The sequence below is a fragment of the Halichoeres trimaculatus genome, unplaced genomic scaffold (assembly GCF_033239565.1).
Source record: "Halichoeres trimaculatus isolate MK-OKI-2021-1 unplaced genomic scaffold, fHalTri1.1 fHalTri1_scaffold_17, whole genome shotgun sequence".
Classification (NCBI taxonomy): Eukaryota; Metazoa; Chordata; class Actinopteri; order Labriformes; family Labridae; genus Halichoeres; species Halichoeres trimaculatus.
Window position 1 is genome coordinate 14,669,431 of NW_027437195.1, and position 12,657 is coordinate 14,682,087.

The following is a 12,657-nucleotide window of genomic DNA, read 5'->3' on the forward strand; positions in this document are numbered from 1 at the left end:
CATATTTGGTCATGCAAGAAGAGAGTGATATATATATATATATATACATATATATATATATATATATATATATATATATATATATATATATATATATATATATATATATATATATATATATATATATATATATATGCTGTACATATTGGAGCTTTAGAAAAGATAGAAATACAGAAAAATGAGAAAAATGTTCTATTACTATATCGGCATGACTGACAGGCCAATGGTTTTGAATTTTTTTTTAAGTCTGACAAGTGCCCTAATTATTAAAAACAAAACAAGACGCATGGGGCTGACAGCGTAGTCATCCCTCATACATCCCACAAGAGGGTGATGTTACCCTAGATATACTGCAAGTCACCTTTAAAATTTCAAACTGAACATTTTATCCGTATCCCATTTCTATAAAAGTTTAATAAAACGTGACCATAACATACACGTACTGAAAATTCACGTTAAAGGAAATTTTATTATTGTGTGCAGACTAAGTTAAATATTATGAATCATCTTAAATGGAGAGCTGTTGTAAAATGATAAATGTAGATCAATGATGAAATTCAAATGGCAGTAAAACTGGATTAAATTCCAGGTCTTGAATTGTACATGCCATGTGTTGTGGATGCGTCAGACACACTGAAAGCTGAAGCAGCAGTTGAATGAAGTCGATGGGAGGAAGTGGCGGTTAATGCAGCTCCACACCTTTCCGGTGTAGCAGCACTGCGACCAGCTCGACTTAAAGGAGAAAGGCGAGAGCTGGGTGTAATTATCGAGCCAGGAGGGGGAGAAAGGAGGTAAATTACTTTTATATCAGCTATTTGTTGCTCTCAGAAAGATTTAAGATAATCATTTTGTTACCTTGGCTCTTATTTTATGTCCAAAAAGGGTTATTTTGCAGCAGCTAACTGCCGTTATCTAGTTAGCAGACGCTAGCTTGAAGCTAGCCAATGGTAGCATGCTAGACCCCCGTAGCAGCCATGAGCGTTAGCTTGCTAATTTGGCATGTCTGACCCTCCTCCCAAATCTCTTTCAGGGGGACAAGAAGTGGAGTTTCATGAGTGGATACATATGTTGCTGAGTCACCGAGAGGGTTTTCAGCGTAGAACTTCATTCCATCCCGGTGAATCATCCCGGCATAACGGTTGATGGACTAACGGTTTGCGTAGAAAGCGGCTTTTCTCCTCCGGTGGCCGTGAAAAGAACAAGGGCGCACCCGATGAGGAGGACCGCCAGACACAAACACCAGGAGGAATTCACAAGTACCGCCGGTTTTTCTGGGCCTTAAACTTACACTGCGCCTGTTCTGTGCAGCTTTTTATCGCTACGGCTGGACTTTGTCAGACAGCTTAACGTTGATTTGAGTAACAAAATGAACGTCCTGCAACAGCTGGAGCCAACTTCTTAGTGTTACCGTGCCATGTTGTGTACAGGCCCCGCACACATTGTAGTACTCTGAACGTTTATGCTCCTGCATTTCACAGGGCGTACAGACTCATAAGTCATTAAGAACTGTGAAAGGTTTAAAATGAGTGAGCGGTTTTGAATTTTTCTCCACGTAGCTCTTCATTGAGTCATGTTGTCACAAGTCAATCCATAGGTAGAAGTTCTAGGTAAAGAGTACTCATCAGCACAATATCTGACACTTTTCTCTTTAGGAATAATATATTTATGCACAATAGTTCAAAATGGGGAAAATGCTCTCAAAAATATTTGGCAACAAGGAGATGAGAATATTGATGCTTGGACTTGATGCTGCTGGAAAGACAACAATCCTTTACAAACTGAAACTGGGACAGTCTGTCACTACAATCCCCACAGTTGGCTTCAATGTGGAGACTGTCACCTACAAAAATGTCAAGTTCAACGTTTGGGATGTTGGAGGTCAAGACAAGATTCGTCCTCTGTGGCGACACTACTATACGGGCACCCAAGGCTTGATTTTCGTGGTGGATTGTGCTGACAGAGATCGCATCGATGAAGCCAGGCAGGAACTCCACCGCATTATCAATGATCGGGAGATGAGGGATGCCATCATCTTGATATTCGCCAATAAGCAAGACCTTCCAGATGCCATGAAGCCACATGAAATCCAAGAGAAGCTGGGATTGACCCGCATCAGAGATAGGAATTGGTATGTTCAGCCCTCCTGTGCGACCACAGGTGATGGACTGTATGAGGGCTTGACATGGCTAACCTCAAATTACAAATCTTAATGATTGAGTGCAGACTGTTTTAGGTCAAACTATAACAACGTTGCAAGTAACAAATAACTTCTCAAAATGAGTATGGTTAAAAAAAGTTGATTTATTCCCATTTATTTTTTAATACTGCGTTTACCCCATGACTAATTTATCTTAAACTGGGTTTGCTGGCTTAAACTTTGCTTGTACTCTGTAGCAGGCCTTTATCACATTCATTATTCCGAGGCTTGCTTGATGAATATTGAATTAATTGGTCCTTATGTTAAAGCCACAGAGATCACCATCTTTGCCTATTCTTTTCCCTGTTTTATATAATTTTTCTAATGCAGCTGAAATTTTTATCTTCCCTCTTGGATTAAAGCTTGTTTCAAGGCTCTTCAGACTCTTGCATTCAACTTGGACCTTCTTTTCTTTAATTCTAAGACATTTAATTTCATGTAGCGAAGGAGAAGGACTTTGAGATTTGTTTTAACACAGTTCTGTGATGAAAAGTATTTCTTCTCAGTGGTATTGACCATTTTCATTGTCACCGGTCTTGGCATCAGAGAAAAAAAATCATCTGACATGTTACGTTAACCCCTTCAAATCCTCTGATATAGGCTTTCTATTTCACTGATCAACCTATTGTGTCAAGCCTTGATACATGAAGTGCGCTGCGTGTTGGATGGACAAGGCCTCCAGTAAGTCTGAAACGTGCTTGTCGGGGATGCATTTTGAACTTTCGGGGTAACTTGCAGTCAGTCAACTCAGTCTTTCCAAAGGAATGTCATTCAGCTCTGAGCTCTCAATCTGATACCACAGTTGATTAGTCTCAGTATTGGGACATTATATGATAGCCTATATCTGTAGCATGAGTACGAAAGTACAGTAACCCTACATCAGAGTCCATCTGTCATGCAGTCAGAGGAAGCTGCTAACCAGAGAAATGTTGAAGACACCCCGAGGTGCAGCTCTTACTCCTATTTTGACTGGGGGAACCATGTACAGAACAGTGTCATTGTAATGTCTTATTAAAAAAGTGATTTTAAATCTGTTATGTCTGCTCATTTTCTTTGAGGATTGAATACAGTTTGTGTGGCTTGGCCTGTGTTTGATCAAACTATTTCAGTCAGAGTTATCTCTAAACAGCAGAGCTGGACTGTAAAAAGAACTCTGGGATAGTTTTAAGAATGCACAAAGTTCAGAAATAGACGCCTTTAGTGCTAAAGTCCTCTTTGGTTTCAGCTCTAATGGGCAGATTCTCCATAAAAGGGTTTTATGTCCACGCTCACAATAACTCTCTGGCCTCAGCGGCCTTGCTAGTAAAAGGGGAAAATGAACAAAACAGGAAGTCCAACTGCTGGCCTTTTGGAACAACAGCAGAGCCACATGATAGTTTGCATGAGAGTCAGAGAGAGGGAGAGAGCGGAGAGATATACAGCTGAATTGTGAATTCTTTTTGAATGTTGTGAGTTGGTCGTGAGCCATCATCGAGTTGATGCTGAGCTGTCAGCTGTGACTTCCTGAATCTAGAAAGCAAGTTGCAGTTTTTATTCAGGGAGGATGATGTGTTTTCAAGATGACGAAGCTAGGGCCGGTGTTGAGAAAGAATGAGGAAATGAAGACTGAGCCTTTGGACCTTTAGTGCTCTGATTTTCTGAGGAAGATGAACATTTTACTGTGAAAAAACCATTGTCTAACTCAGCTAGTTTGACATTTTTATTAAAAAGTTATCACTCAGCCTTGTGTTTGGGTCCTTCCATGTAATAATGAGCTTAATGACTGTGTAAAAACATTATTCTACAACCAGCATAATTTTGATATCTTAAAACAGAGTTGGGACAGAAAGTTTTGGACTGTCATCACTGAAAGCCAGAAAGTTTCAGATTCCATAATAGCTGATAAACAATGAGTGTTGTCCCTCCCCACAAAGATGGGATTGATAGTGACAAATGGTCTGGCTACTGTGTTTGGGGATACAAAAGATTAGTATTATTCTGCAGATTTTTTTTGGATTTTCCTGCTCTGCACACTGAAGGGCACAGTGTCTTTGCCACTGTTTTACACATCCACACAGAATCCTGCACTATAGAAGCCATTTCAAAAAGCAGAGATTGCATTTTCTGCAACTGGTAAGAACAGAATGCACATTCTGTCTCTTGAGCACAAGTCAATTTTTGGGCGCTTTTACTGTCAGACCACATTCCTGGATTTACATTTGTCAGTATTTCTGTGTGTGACTGACTGATGATGGTGGCGGCGTTTGCTGTGGGGAAAATCTGACGTTACATCAAGTTGCTTCAGCGGCCTCAGGATGTTTGCTTTAGCACCAGAGGTTTCCGTCAGACAGGTCAGGTGACATCGACAGATATGACTGCTGCAACAGAAAATGTAACAGACAACCCACACACCTCCTGTAGCTGTGATTTAGATGTTCCTTTACAAATAAACACTGGTGTGTGACTTCAGCTACAGCTATCAGCAGTGCACCGTTAATTAAGAGGCTGTCCCAGCTTCTGAGGGTCTTCCAGCACTTTCTTCTACGAAGGCCTCTATTAGACAGTGATGGCACTTTAACTGGCTGTAATGGCTGCTTTGGCTCCCACCACTTCATTACAACCATATGATCCTCACAGCTTTATGGGTAACACTGGCGGCCCCGAGGGCAAGGGCTGAGACTGTAACCAAGCTTTTATGACCTCTCCTCTGGTAAAGACAAGACCTCCTGGCCTTTCTGTCAACTCCCTCTGTGCTTGACTAAAATTCCTTACACTTCCTGGGAGGAAAGGTTCAGAGCTGGTGTCAGGTCACAGACAGGAAGCTCGTTAAAGGTGCTTCTTATAATGACTCTGATTCTTCTTCTTACCAATTGCTTTTTAGGACTACAGACCCCCAACACAGCAACATTAGCATTTCACTGAGTACTTCATCCAAATTAAAGGTGTTGTAATTCTTAAAAGAAGAAGTTGAGCGATTAAAAAATGCCACTGGTTTGCACACGGATATGTGTGAGAGGTTTTGCATAGGTGGCCTGTTTGTTTGGATAGTTTACTTGACAACAGCCTGATGGGACCTCTGTGGGTGTGGGCCTGCTGGACCTGGTATTGAAAAGTTTCCTGTCAGTTCCTCTATTCTGCATGGAAAGAGGAAGAGTGGGAAGAAATTGAAAATGACCAAAGTTCTGCAATAGTGGAACCCACACCTGTTTCTCCTCTTCGTCACATCACCAGCCCTCTCTCAAACGTCAGCCTGAGATTTGAAACAGTTCATGCAGAACGTTTGTGAACTGTACTACAGCTGCACTCCTGACAAGCCTGCAAACCCCAGCCTTGTGGTTTTCAGGGGTGTGGTTTTCTCTTGTCTTCGCTTCCTGCTAAGTCCAGCAGCAGTGCAACATGTGCGCAGGTAGCACTCATTTCAAACCACAGGTCTTGAGCTGAACACAGTCATCGCTGGCTTAACACCGGCCCTGCAGTCCAACAGCCACACCCAGCTGGATAATCACTGTAGGATTTGTGATGCATGCAGACACAGATACTCTGGTGCACACCGTTATTAAAGCGGTTTATTTATCTGCAGAGCCGCAGGAGGGAACACCTACTCTAAGCCACAGCTCACACAGATTGGTTCAGCTGCTGCTTGTCTTCAAGGGCATCAAAACAGTTTGGCTTTGAAACTTCTCCGGTGTAGTCTGATTCACATGTGAGATTTGAGAAAGAACTCCTCTTTCCTGCTAAGCTTCTTAAATGCCAAGCGTGCGTCAAAATGCTCAAACGTAGAGATTGGGGCTTATTTGATGATCATCTCACATGTGATTGAACTCTGAAGCTTCTATGGAGCAGGGCAACAAAGATTCCACCTTTTTTTAAAAGTAATTTCCTTTTCAGATAGTCCATATATTTTGTTGCATATAAGCCTTCAAAGGTAAACAGTAAATGCTAAAGTCAACTTTGAAACTCACAGTGAAGGGCAGTGAGGATTGGTGGTCTATGATCACTTCTCTTGCAGTGAGTATAAGCCTGGCAGCAGCATTCTGAATTTATTGCAGCCTCTGGATGTTGCATTTGCTGATGCCAGATTACAGTGCAGCACAATAGTAAATTCCAGAAGAAATATATGCATAGATGACCTTTTCTAAGTCAGCAGAAGAAAAGAATGACCTGATTTTAGTCTTTTTTTCTTAGCTCAGTAAAGCAGGACAGCATAACTTAGTTCTCTTGATAAACACACTGCCTCACACTAGCTCCTCCTCGCTCATAAAGCTGCTTGAATTGAATGAAATCAACTTTGTTTCCCTCACAACCATAGATGTGACGTAGTTGACCTTGACAGGAGGTGTTTCAGCGCAGATTTTTACAGCTAAACAAACACTGATGTGTTGTTTTTTTTTTATCAGGGGGCTTTGTCGAGTTGTGGTGCAGGCCGGCTAAGTAAGGCTGAAATGTGTGGCTGTTGGGTCCAAGGTGCACTCTGGGCACCGCTCCAAAATACATTCCATTCATATCTGCGACTGAAGGTTACTTGCTGTGGTGAAATTACAAAAGCAAAGAAGCAGAAAATGATTATGAAGCGCTGGAAGTCTAAATGACACAAGCAATTTGGTTTTAACGGGTGGATTAAGTGCTCATACAAGCATTAAATACATAATTTAATCCACAAACATTACAGTTTTGCATGATAATCATGCTTGATTTTCCATTTCAAAGGCACAGTCTAACTCTCATTTCTTTCTTTAAGTCTTTCAGACTTCTATTAATGCTACATGAAAACCTGGAATTTTTCCATATGGTTCCTCGTCCGTGGACTGCTGGACTTATGGGCTCTGTTTTCCCAGCTGTAACACACAGAGTGTAAAGAGGATCAGAGCTGAGTGTTAACCGTCTTGCATTGACATGTAAGCAGTGGCTCAGCATGAAGGAGAAGGAGGTGGAGGCAGTATAGATGCTGCTGCTGCTGCTGTTTCGAAGCAAAATTAAATAAATTGTTTTAAAGATTATTCAAAGCTTAATAAGAGCACCGACCTCTGCAGTAGTAATGTGGCTTTACACAACCTTTTTACACACACAGGGGAGCAAGTGTACAGTAACACAGGCAGGAGACTCCACACAGTGCTTGACAGGATGATGAAGATCAATGCAAAACAACCTCAAAGGCCTCCGTCACACTCCATGAACGACTACATCTGTATCTCTGACAAGATCTGCTGTAATTACAGAGCAGGCGGTGTTTCAAGTGACGGTGCGTCTGGATTAGACAACACTTTTGCTCAGATCCTTGGCAAGTCAGGCACTGCTGCTTACACACACACACACACAGAGTCCAGATTCAGGCTACTGAGGGGTAATGACTCAGGGAAATGCTACACACTCACACACACATACACAAGCAACTCTCCTCCCCTCTGCTATTCTCCTCTTAGTGCTGGGCCGCCACACCATCTAATGATGACAGATACATCAGTGCACTAGAATGCTGTAGAGCCAGCAGGCACACAGAAGTCCTCATACATGAGGAATTTAAAGTACAGGATCAATATACAATTACATTTTACTGATACACCACTGGATTTAGCTCCCTCTGAACCGAGGTAAACATGAACAGCTTTTCTTGAGAGTTTTAAACCCACAACTTTTCCTCCTCTGACAGCATGGGTATGTTACATCAGAGTGCTGCAGCTACAGTATTAACAGGTGTAGAAGAAAGAGGGCAAGTGTGCACAATATTCTCACAGTGCTGGATTTGTGTCCCCTCTCAACTGCAGCACAGCTGTCTTAACAGCACCCCCGCCCTCCCATGTTCCCCTGCAGGAGGGGTGAGGGAGGGTGGAGACAGCATTGTGCTTCTTTATGCTATTTGTCCTATCAGGCTTTGTTTCTCCTGCACTGTGCCAAAATGATGAGGTTTTGCAACTTCTTTTCAGAAAAGTTGTGTTCGCACAGGGAGCTCTGACTTCCTGTTTCATAGAAAGTTTCATCTCAGAAAAGAGAAGGCTGCTTTCTGTCAGTGGAAAGTCTGCCAGTGGTTGTGGGGTGCATTTGCAGGATCAGAGAAGTCACACTCTCACGCAGCCTTCTTCTTCTTCTATTTTTAATCAGCCCAGTTTGATGTCTATTCTTGAGACACTCCCTGATAGTGAGTGAGAAAATGAGTCCTTCCTTTTCTGGAACAGTGTCTCTTGGCTCCAGGCAGCGTTGATGATGGTGACACAAAGGATCTTCTGTGTCACTTGGCTGTGATGCAGCAGAGCGGAGCGGTCCCACCACATGGGCTGCAGGGAGTCAGGCTCTCCTCCACCCATCTGGTTTTGGTAGGAGGGGGGTTGCACGGCTCCCTCATGTTTTCTTGTTTGAAAACAAGTAAGGAGGATGCATGTGGGTTACAGGGTCCATGTAAATCCAAGTGCAGACTCTCAAATCCTAATTCTGACCACATATAAAAGGCAAGAAACAAAGTCTCATCCTGCAACAAGCAGTGCATCCGCTATTTACACAGACACATAGATTATTTTTTTCCTCCTGCAGGTTTTCTACACAGGTAAGAGCTACTTCCCCTAACAGCACCATCTGTTGGCAGAGCACGTCCTCATTCTGTCTTATGCATGCAGGATGTGTGCCACATGTTCTATAATGAATGTTTATAGTCACTGGAAGCCACAGTAATGTATACATGATAACAGATTAGAGACAGCACTGCTTCACTGTGGGCTGTCCTCATTTACTGAGCGTCCCCTGAATTCCCCTGTAGTGCTAGCCTAATTAGCCGACTACAAGACGACTACAGCTGCACTTTATTTTTCAGGGTTATCATTTAAGGAGAGAACACCAGAGAGACTAGATTATAAATGATGTGACTATGGGTGGGAAAAAGTGGAGGCGCTACCTTCTAACACTCTAATCCTCCATGTATTCCCTCTGGATCATGTCTCCATCACACTGAGGGCCATAGGTTCGATTCCAGCTGTGAGTCAAATTAATTAGCTGAGTATATCCTGGCCAGAGCCAAAGGAGACCTTTAGAAGAGGATGATTCTGGTTGCAGCAGTGAAGGTGCCTCAGGCTAGAAGGAGAGGGCAGAGGAAGGCCTCAGGGAGTGATTGTCTTAAATGACTTGGTTCAGTTTTCAGAAAAAAGGTGATTAATCTCACTCTGTCTGCTTGATGATTGGCTGTATGGTTGACCAAGGCCAAGAGGGAGTCAGGGGTCAGATTGTTGTGCTATGATTCAACACACCCACACCTCAATTTTTTTCTACTTCAAACATCTCCCATTCACAGAAATTTGCAACAATGAATCTGTTGTTCAGGAAAGGGCGTTATTATACTGATACAAAACATGTGTATTCAGATTGTGTTTTAACCATGATTCAGAGCTGATTGCACCCAAACACCACATGAATGCACCTGCAGAAAATTAAGCCATTACTAGACACTTGTTTCTGTAGAAATGATAAATCTAACCATTAAATTCACAAATATTTATAGGTGTTGGGCACAGTGCCATCACAGATGTTACAGATGTTATACTAGGATGAGCGTGAGGAGCATGCTCCTCGTTGGTTATTTATGCAAGTAGATCTTTAGTGTCAACCATTAACATTTCTATTTGAACTGATTGTATGAGGCCACCCACTTATTACGCTACAGCTCCACTGTGTAAACAGGGAGCAGCATGAAAGGCAGTGAGAGGCCCCAGCATGCCTGTGGGAGTGCGGGGCGTACTTCATGGTTTACGCTAAAAAAGAAAAAAAAGAAAACGCCATAATCTTTGAGCTAATCCGGGGCTTGGGGTGGAATTCCCCTCACATGGAGGGCGAACGCCTCCAGGATAGCTAAAATATACAGTGATGGATTCAGATCTAATGTTGGTTAAGCTGCATCAAAGAAATCATGTGGATTTGGGACTTGAGAAACAATTATTTTTTGAGCCCTATCCATTAAGTGTTTCTGTATTGTAATCACAACAAAAACTTTAAGATTAATGGGTAAATTATATTCCTAAAACAACAAATTTAACCCTCAGATTACTAATCTTTCTATATAAACATTAACTTAAGGGTTTTTACTCTGTTTCTAAATTGGATTTTAAGCAACTACTGCCCTCTACTGCTACAAATAGGGACTGTTCTAATTACAAACCCATTCACAAATTTTCAGGATCATTTTTTATGAATGTACAATTTTTTTTTCAACTTTGATATGACTGCGTATTGTCCCGTTACTAAAACTTTATAGAACTCCTTTTCAGCCATACACATGAGTAAAGAAGAGTTTGCTACTCAGACTTTAACAAAAAAAATGGTTTTCTTTCAGTTTCTTTGGCTGTGAAATCTGGATGATCACTGTGATTTGCACATAAACCAAAACATTGACCTACCCTTGCAAAACAAAATCTTTACACCAAGTATCAAAATAATCACAAGAAAGAATGTCTTAGTCTCAGTCTGAGATTTTGACCCACCTTGGATCTACTTTCACTGTGGTTTTCATTGTACTTCATTTATTTTCAAAGTTACACTCAGTCTGACTTCTCATCTTTTTTTTTTAACCTCTATCTAAATTAACAACATCAATACAGTGAATACGCAGAAAGATTCCAAACTAAGGTCAAATAATGTAAAACTGCTGTCAAATTGTGTACTTTTTGAATACATATTTTTATTCCAGTCATGACAATTTTATGTACAACTATCTTACTTTTCGAAAATTGTGTAAAAAAGCCAAAAGAGCAGTTAAAAGATACTCACGCTAAGCAGGACAGATTTTAAATGCTCTATTTACATGTCCATTATAATCAAACCTGTATGTGTACACACACACACATTCTCTTACAAACTCAAACTTTTCTTCGGATATGCAGGATGTGGATGTCTGGGCAATTAAACTCTGGGTCTTGCTTGTCTGCAGGGATCTCCTCACAGACGAAGTGTTGTTGAAGCAGCTGAAATAAAAAACCAAGGACCTTATTGGCTCAGATTTTTTTTTTTTTTTCTGTATGCATATAAAGCAAAAGGTCCGGATCTTACCTTAAAAAACTGGCTTTCTACTTTTGGATTGACCCCTTCTGTGCGTTGCTCATAGCAGCAGATGATGCAGGTCTCTGGTCCAGAGAGCAACTTCAAGCTCTCCACCAAAGGGACAATAGACTGTGTAGAAACAAATGAAAAGTACTCTAAATGATTAACATTACAAATTTGGTGTTTGTTCTGTTAAGACATAATGGTTATAGAGTGCAGATCATTACAGCAAATTACCTGCTCATAATAGATGCAGTCTGCCATGAGGATATAATGCGGGGGAGGTAGATACTCAGACACATCTTCACCCCTTTGTGAAAGAGAATAAATCGTTTAACTTTTTATATACAACATCAAGATTGATACATTGACATCTTCATTTTCAGAATTTGCATAAGAGCATGGATAAATCCATGTACAGAATAACTTGAGGGATCAACAGACAATTTTGGCGATATTATAACTGTCAAATTCAGCACAAAGTAGACAGCACAGTCATAAGTGTTAAGGATGGATGGCAAAATTATTCATTCTTATCTCGTTATACTTGAAAACATAACTCAAACACAAACCCAGGATATGTTAAGAAACAAAATGGAAGTACAAACCATTTCAGTACCTTGGCTGTAATTGATCCACTCTTGATAAGTGTCTGGTTTTCCTGAATGTTCAGCCTTAGAAGGGTCTGCAAGTCCTCCAGGTCTGTCACAGTAACTTGGGCCCTATGGGGTTTAGCACAGGGAAATGAAAACCAAAGTTATACAGTAATAAAAACTTAATTAATGTAACATACGCTACAAGACAGTATTTGGGGTCTTCAGCGATAAAAGCACGTCAGGCAAAAGAACTAAAATGGTCAAAATACTCCTGTATTCGCGTTGGGAAGATAGTTACAGTACCAACGGTTGTCTCACCCCAGAGCTGCTGCCATCAGACCGACAGCCCCAGTCCCAGCTCCGAGCTCCAGGACTCTCCTGTCAGCCCACACGTTCACTCCTGAGGACGGCTCGTAGAACTGTTTCGTCTCTAAATATTTCGCAAGAACGATGGCAGCATCCCAAACAACACAACCAACGTCCCCCATGTAGCACTGCTTTAACTTCAAGGTGCAACCATCATTTTTATCGATTTCCCTGACAAAGTAATGACTAGCATTTATGTTGGCAGCCATGTTGGCCGACAGGAACATACAGAGGACTTCCGGTTAAAAAAAGGAGTTCAAAATAAAAGCACAGACGTAGGGAGCCTAAAGCTAGCTTGCAACCATAATTTTTTAGATTACTTTCTACTTAAATAACAAGATAAAGTGTCAACTGTTTTCTCGAGCTACTACAGATCTACTTAATTTTTGTAATAGTCTACTCCAGTCAAAGTCCAGGCCCACACTGAAGTCAAATGTCAAAAAAAAAATAATAATAATAATAAAATATATATATATATATATATATATATATATATATATATATATA

The 12,657-nt window shown here is 41.1% G+C and overlaps 2 protein-coding genes across 2 annotated transcripts; one reads left to right on the forward strand and one right to left on the reverse strand.

Annotated features, from left to right (window-relative positions):
- The first annotated feature begins 648 nt into the window (after positions 1–648).
- arf6b (ADP-ribosylation factor 6b) lies at positions 649–3,227 on the forward strand. Its single transcript, XM_074691412.1, has 2 exons — positions 649–791; positions 1,031–3,227. Exon 2 carries the CDS (start codon positions 1,683–1,685, stop codon positions 2,208–2,210), a length of 528 nt encoding a protein of 175 aa, XP_074547513.1. The 5' UTR covers positions 649–791; positions 1,031–1,682; the 3' UTR covers positions 2,211–3,227.
- A 7,602-nt stretch (positions 3,228–10,829) lies between these two features.
- vcpkmt (valosin containing protein lysine (K) methyltransferase) lies at positions 10,830–12,385 on the reverse strand. The gene is made up of 5 exons (XM_074692474.1): positions 12,103–12,385; positions 11,797–11,910; positions 11,426–11,498; positions 11,198–11,317; positions 10,830–11,112 (listed from the first exon to the last, which is right to left on the reverse strand). Exons 1-5 carry the CDS (start codon positions 12,375–12,377, stop codon positions 11,008–11,010), a joined length of 687 nt encoding a protein of 228 aa, XP_074548575.1. The 5' UTR covers positions 12,378–12,385; the 3' UTR covers positions 10,830–11,007.
- Positions 12,386–12,657: the final 272 nt, after the last annotated feature.

Coding starts and splice junctions, on each gene's coding strand:
- vcpkmt (XM_074692474.1), bottom strand. CDS start 12,377: ATGTTCCTGTCGGCCAACATGGCTGCCAACATAAATGCTAGTCATTAC. Junction 11,499..11,796: donor ACAGCCAAGGTACTGAAATG/GTTTGTACTTCC, acceptor TCTTTCACAAAG/GGGTGAAGATGTGTCTGAGT. Junction 11,318..11,425: donor ACTGCATCTATTATGAGCAG/GTAATTTGCTGT, acceptor GTTTCTACACAG/TCTATTGTCCCTTTGGTGGA.
- arf6b (XM_074691412.1), top strand. CDS start 1,683: ATGGGGAAAATGCTCTCAAAAATATTTGGCAACAAGGAGATGAGAATA.